Source organism: Podarcis gaigeae (genome assembly GCF_964106915.1).
Source record: "Podarcis gaigeae genome assembly, chromosome: 6".
Lineage (NCBI taxonomy): Eukaryota > Metazoa > Chordata > Lepidosauria > Squamata > Lacertidae > Podarcis > Podarcis gaigeae.
Genome location: NC_139682.1, coordinates 81,126,052 through 81,133,477, shown reverse-complemented (window position 1 = coordinate 81,133,477; position 7,426 = coordinate 81,126,052). Strand labels below are relative to the sequence as shown.

The following is a 7,426-nucleotide window of genomic DNA, read 5'->3' as shown; positions in this document are numbered from 1 at the left end:
GAGTAAAAAATTGCTCACCCCCATACCAATTTTTTATTAATGAGAAGTACATTGGAAACAAAAAATAAGCAACTAGCAGGGCTGGATTTATAATGTAGAACACTACTGTATAATATGCTCACGGGACACCCAGAAGGTATAAAACAAAGCAGCTTTCCTAAAAATCTCCCCCAAAATATAATTACAAATGAGTCTCTTACATATGTATGTACTGTATGTGTACAAACCCAATCACTTGGTACCTTTGCTCTCTTATTGAAAAGACCCCTAGCCACATTCTGCAAATAAATAAATAAAATATTTTCATGCTATACTACACTACACTGAAATGTTTAAATGCTCCTTTGATTGTCCTTGAATCTTCCCGCCACACTTGTCACCCTCTCCTGCCGCACCACTGCGTTAAAGGAAAGGACCCCGATCCTGGGTGGAGAGAGAGAGAGAGAGAGAGAGAGAGAGAGAGAGAGAGAGAGGTGGTGGGTGGAGCCCGACGCGGCTTCTTGGGCAAGGAAGCGGCCGCGGCTCCTGCCCAAGGGGGGAACCGGGGCTGGATCCGTCCCGCTCATGGCGGCCACGTCGCTTGCGCGCTGCTGCACCAGCAGCAGCAGGGCGATCCCCTGCAAGCCCCCGGGGCAGCGGGGCAGGAGGCCGCTGAGCCACGGCCAGGCGGACGGGGAAGGAGATCTCCCCGACGGCAGCGGCTGCTCTGCGGCCCAGCGCTCCGGGGAGGCGGGCACCTGCGAGGGCATGGAAGGGTTAACCGAAGCGGAGAAGAGGGTGGTGGCTCTCCACGAGGAGGCATGCGCGGTGAGTCCGCTTCGCTTTTGCCTCGCCTTGGCGCAGCCGCCTGGGCGCTCCGGGTTTTTGCTGCGGCTGCTGCTCTGCAAACCAGGGCAAGTGCCAGACTTGAGAGTTGTCTTTTTCTGTTAGCAAAGGTTTGGTCTTTTTCTGCGATAGGGACGCTTCGGAACTGGCAAGGGCATCCGTTTAGCAAGCCCAGATTGCCACGCTTTGCTCTTGCTGCATGTTTTGTGACTTTAGCTATTGTTTGGCCACTACTGTAATTGTAAGCACTTTTGTTGTTTAGTCGTGTCTGACTCTTCGTGATCCCATGGACCAGAGCACGCCAGGCACTCCTGTCTTCCACTGCCTCCCTCAGTTTGGTCAGGCTCATGCTGGTAGCTTCAAGAACACTGTCCAACCATCTCGTCCTCTGTCTTCCCCTTCTCCTTGTGCCCTCCATCTTTCCCAACATCAGGGTCTTTTCCAGGGAGTCTTCTCTTCTCATGAGGTGGTATTGGAGTCTCAGCTTCAGGATCTGTCCTTCCAGTGAGCACTCAGGGCTGATTTCCTTCAGAATGGATAGGTTTGATCTTCTTGCAGTCCATGGGACTCTCAAGAGTCTCCTCCAGCACCAGAATTCAAAAGAATCAATTCTTCGGCAATCAGCCTTCTTTATGGTCCAGCTCTCACTTCCGTACATCACTACTGGGAAAACCATAGCTTTAACTATATGGACCTTTGTTGGCAAGGTGATGTCTCTGCTTTTTAAGATGCTGTCTAGGTTTGTCATTGCTTTTCTCCCAAGGAGCAGGCAGGCGTCTTTTAATTTTGTGGCTGCTGTCACCATCTGCAGTGATTATGGAGCCCAAGAAAGTAAAATCTCTCACTGCCTCCATTTCTTCCCCTTCTATTTGCCAGGAGGTGATGGGACCAGTGGCCATGATCTTCTTTTTTTGATGTTGAGCTTCAAACCATATTTTGCGCTCTCCTCTTTCACCCTCATTTAAAGGTTCTTTAATTCCTCCTCACTTTCTGCCATCAGTGTTGTGTCATCTGTATTTCTGAGGTATATAATTGTAAGCACACACCCTCTTATTTTCACCCACGAACACTGTTGTTGTTAGCTATTATAGATAAATAGAACCTGCATGGAGAGAGGCAGTATACCAGGCCTGTTGCTTTTTGCACCCTGCTTGCAAGTGCTGAGACACCTGGCTGAAACAGAATGCTAGGCTGGTTAGCCCTGGATCTAATTCACCAATTAAACCTGTATGTTAAACCTGGGGTGGGTGGTGGGTGGCAGGGATGTGTAATGGTTGCAGAATTTGGCTTGTTGAAAAGGAACTCTGCTTTATTTATTTCTTTAACACAAGATTCTAGAACTTACGGTTATGACGGAAGATACGCTAGCAAGTGTGTAGCCGCAGAAGCCAGAAATGTGACTAACTTAAGGTTTGGAGGGCCATGGGTGGATGAGCCTGCAATCATTCCATACCTCTTTTCACAATGAGCAGAGGCAGAATAAATCATACAAAATAAACAGCCATGCACAAATATACTTGATCTGCATAATTTATGCAGGTCACACCATTCAGCTTCGTGTGCAAAATTTGGGTTACATAGCAAATGTCTATAGTCTCAGTTATGAACAGAAGAATAATTTTAGGGCAAGGATGCTGTCCTTGGAATATGTGCAGGCACCATGAACTGGGGAAATTCACATTCTGAGCTCATTCTTCACCATCACTACCTGAAATACACCCAGCACTTCCCTGTATTTGCATATTGCAGAGTAAAAATAAAATAAAAATGGTGCACAAACTGCAGCAGGTTTGTCTACCGCCACAAACCTTCTCACTGGGGTACCCCAGAGTTCCCCACAACTGGAAAGCAACTCATCTGCAGAACATCCCTATTCTCTGAGCCCAGAGAGCTGTGACTTTGCTTTACACCTCTCTTCCGAGGCACAAATCCCTTCGCATCCATTTACAATTGGCAATGCTGCGTCCAAGCTAGAAAGGCGTCTGTCACTTGGACAAAAATTAGCTGGCTTTCCTTTTACCGATCTGAAATGCTTTGAAAAGCAGGCAAATGCGCTGGGCTGGCTCAAGACAGTTAGTTGCTCCAAGAGAGATTCCTTTTTGCTATCCCATCTTACAATAAAACACTGCTGTATGCAAAATCATAGTGAAACGAAGGGATTTCAGAATTTTGCGGAGGGCAGATGAATGTTGCCAACCATTTTACACACATGTGCGAAGCCATCTTCCAAAAGTGAAGCGGGATGCCCTGGCTCTGCACAAACTCGCTCACGCACACCCTGCAACGTTTTCTTGTCTCATCCTCTCCTCACATCCCTCCTCCTCTCCATCACTATCTTGGAGTATACTGGGAATCTCTGGAGTGATGTCATGGGCTGTACCTGCTATTGTGTTTTAGGGCTCTTCCAGACAACCTGCCTATTGCGCACTCATCCTGATTTGTTTGCAGGGAGAATAGATGCCAGTGCGTTTCACCATCGCTCTCCTTCTCACAAAAAGTCTGAACTTTGGGCAGAATCAAGTTTGTTAACACGAGACCTCCCCATTCAGCTATAATTGCACAACATGAATTTGCCTGTATGTTACTGGAACCCCACTGCAAAATGGTGACAGTCTGGAAGCGCCCTAAAAGTTGGCTGTTGGGCTGGCCATGCAGACTCAGAAAAAGAATAAAGCTGGAAGAATGGGTAGGGTGAAGTGTGTCATAAATAAACAAAGAAACATCTGACTGCGCTAAAGGCGGCATCCCATTGTTCTCCTGGCTTGCTTGGCTTCCCCCACAACCCCTACTCCAATAACAATGGGTGTTCCATGTGCATTTGTCAAGTGGTAATCACAGGAACAAGGGACGTGGGTGGCGCTGTGGGTTAAACCACAAAACCTAGAACTTGCTGATCAGAAGGTTAGCAGTTCGAATCCCCACGACGGGGTGAGCTTGGTTCCTGCTCCTGCCAACCTAGCAGTTCGAAAGCACGTCAAAGTGCAAGTAGATAAATAGGTACCGCTCCAGCGGGAAGGTAAACGGCGTTTCCGTGCGCTGCTCTGGTTTGCCAGAAGCGGCTAAGTCATTCTGGCCACATGACCCGGAAGCTGTATGCCAGCTCCCTCGGCCAGTAAAGCGAGATGAGCGCCGCAACCCCAGAGTCGGCCACGACTGGACCTAATGGTCAGGGGTCCCTTTATCCTTTGCCTTTAATCACGGGAACAAGAAGTAAGGTCTGCTGTTCTCTGTGTGTGTTTTAAATAGGCTGGGAAGCATAACTACATAGATCCAGTCACTGGCTACCTAGTGTTCACCAAAGTGGCCCATTTGCAGAGAGGACACTGCTGTGGTACTTCCTGCAGACATGTGAGTATTAAACCTTGTTGACTCCTATGAGGAAGGCGCTCCATCAACAAATCAGTCAGTTTTAAAATGAATTTAAGTGGTAAATGACACACCTGTTCCCTTAAAAGGATATATATGAAAGCCTCTCTGGGGAAGGCAGTTGAATTGCCAGGGATGGAAAGAAGTTGCAGTTGTTTTTGTCCCTTCAAAAAATGTACACATTGTTTGTATATATGATCCTGCACATGTTCGCTACGTTAATTCGGTGGAATTAACTTCCTCATAAACCAGTGTGGCTAAGAAGCATGTTTTATCTGTTTCTGCTGGTGTCAAGAAACAAACCTGAACACGTTCTAGGCAGCCAGCGATTAGGTTTGCAAACACAGCTAACCTTGAAGACGACCTCCAAATTCCTACAGATGCTTCTGGAGAGATGTGCTTGGGTGAACAGAAATAGCTATGGTGAACCGATTGGGCATACTGTAGATTTAAGATGTAGCTGTGCTCTTTGTATAGCCTCTGATCTTTGTGACTTGGTTTTTGAGTTGCTGTTAAAAAATGTTTTGTTTTTTTTTACAGAAGACAAATAAAATAGGAAATCTAATCAGTTTAAGTGCCAACAACTGCCTTGAATACCTTACTAAGTAGCATCAATTCCCCTTTTCGGCTTCTTTTAAAAAAAATTCCTTAACACACTAGCAAGTTTATTGCTTCCACATTTGACAGTAACAGATCATAATAACTTGGTCTGAATCCGCCCCCCCCCCCGACCTTGAACCCACCACTTGGATGTAATGCCCACTAAAATCAATAGGCCCCACCCCAAGTAAAACATTCAGCTCTGGGATATGTAAAACATTTTCAGAGGGGGCATTTATCATCCCGACGGTCCTTCTCAAACTGTTTATTACTGCTTTAACTTTTCCATGTGAATTTCATTATAGCAAATGTCAAGAGCTGCTTCCAGACTCTTAACCAGAAATGTTGTTCTGGAAAGGAGGGGTAACAACAGAGTAGCTTATGGGATGTCATAAGTCAATGGCTCCACTTTCCCTGCACCCAAATTTCACAATCCTCAGCACACCGGTTTTTCATAAATTATTTTTTTGTTGCCTGCGCAGTCAAGACAAGTCCTCTTGAACAGAGTTCAAACAATAAAATACATCATTAAAAATATTAAAACATTTAAATCCATTCATTTATCCACACTGGGCTGTCATCTCGTTAAGGAAATCTTAATTACCTCCATATGAGTTATTTATTTTAAAATAATTTTTTTGATATACATTTATTTTCTTCATATTAAAAAAATCATATTGAAAAAGACCATATTGAGTGAAAAGGAGGGGGGAATCGCATCTTACAGTTTCAATGTCAACTAATCAATTTTAGCACATTGTCAAAATGTCCATTGACGCTCGCTTCTCAGTTCTATATCTGTTCCAATATTGGATAAATAGTGTCCAATTCCTTTGAAATGTGTCTTCTGAGTTACTTCTTCCCTCCCATTTTATTCATCACCATCTTATTCCAAATTTTCCCCTTCCATAATTTGAGAGATGGCAGATGGGCTGTTCTATAGGTTACTGCTAATAATTAATCAGTTAGGCTTACATATTAATAAATCAATATTTCTGCAGAAAAAGGCCTGCCTTCCAGCAGAGTATACATGGAAGAGTTGTGATAGGCCCCATTGTGGAAGAGGCATTCTCTTCTGTGTGAGGAAAGGAGAAAGCTATGTTATAAAATGATGCAGACCAGCTGAGGTTTGTTTAAGTCAGGGATGGCCAACTTGTATCCTGACGATTGGCTAGATAGAGGTTGGGGTCCAACATCTGCAGAGTCACAGGTTTCGCACCCCAGGTTTAAGCACTTGTCTACAAAATATCTCAACTTTCACCCTTCAGGCTCCTGCATAATTCACCAGAAGCACCTTTTTAATCCCTGAAAAGGGTTGCAATGAATTAATGTGACCGATGAGCCCTCTAAGCATTGCAGCTCTACACCTAGCGGGTTGCAGAGAAATAAAAAGGAACTGGCATCCTGTCCGATCACAGATCAGTACTGCAAAGCAACCAACATTGGCCTGAGCAATTGCAGTGCACAGTTCATTGACAAAAAACAGTTCAGTGCGTCTACCATAATTTAACATTGATTATTTATATGATATTTTGTATTGCGGTTTTCATTTTGTTTTAGTGCTGCAATTTTATTGTTAGCAACCCTGGACTCTCACAAGAAGAAGGGTGAGGTATAACAATATTATTATTATTATTATTATTATTATTATTATTATTATTAACTGTTCAGAAGAAAGTAAACACCTCCAGCCTCCCTAACTCTTCACAAACAGCCTTTTTCCAGTCTTATTTAGTCATCTGAAAGTGATTAAATAGCTTGCTGCATCTATAGTGTATAGGACCTGTGTCACCCTCTTCACCTTGCTCTCCAAAACACTCTTGAATTGTGAGTTTTAATGCTGCAGTCCTGTGCATGCTTCCCTGGGAGTAAGCCTCATTGAACACAGTTGGATGTATTGCCAAATTCCAAGTAGGATCTGGCTACAAAAGATTCTGGCTTTCACTTTGTGTTTTGTGACTAGAGAAATCTATTCCCGTCTCCCCATCTTATGTGAGGTTTCAGGAAGTGAGATCTCTTGACTTCAATGAGATCTCTTTTCCTCCACTTTGGTAAGTATACAGGATTGCATGCAGAGTGGGGAGAGGAGTGGTTGACTCAGATACCATATAATGAGTAGGGACATATCTAGCAAGGAGGTTTCTTGGACAATAATTAGGACCATTTGTTTGGGGAGAGGGCAAGGAAAAGGGGGGTGCATGGCTCAATTCCTCCTCCTCCTTTCCTCTTGCTCGCTCTCTTTTCAAGTCCCGAGGCCACAAATGATTTATAGGACATCATTAATTTTGTCTTTAAGCACAGGCAATGTTGAGGCCTCATCAAGAATGACTTATTCCATCTCTCTCTCTCTTTCTCCAGTGTCCATATGGTCAGATGAATGTTAAAGATCCTTCCAAAATGAAGCGGTTCAATTCCTTTTTCTACGCTTGACGATCGAAGCCTTTTGCATCATACCATGAAGAGGAGGGGGAGTCAGCCATCACTCTCATTTCTTCCTTCTTTTCTGCCCCCTACAGCTTCCATATTTTGCATAATGCCGTTCCTTTGACCTCTGCTGTTCTGCATCCTGAATATTTTCCAATTGCAATAAAATAAAAACCCCATGTGTGCTCCAGTGGCGCTGAGCCATTGACAA

General features: G+C 44.4%; 1 protein-coding gene across 1 annotated transcript; it reads left to right on the top strand.

The window, feature by feature from the left end:
• The first annotated feature begins 463 nt into the window (after positions 1-463).
• Positions 464-7,426, top strand: LOC310847526 (uncharacterized protein C1orf53). The gene is made up of 3 exons (XM_083745387.1): positions 464-807; positions 4,072-4,173; positions 7,150-7,426. The coding sequence occupies exons 1-3, from the start codon at positions 565-567 to the stop codon at positions 7,219-7,221; spliced, it is 417 nt and encodes a 138-aa protein (XP_083601513.1). The 5' UTR covers positions 464-564; the 3' UTR covers positions 7,222-7,426.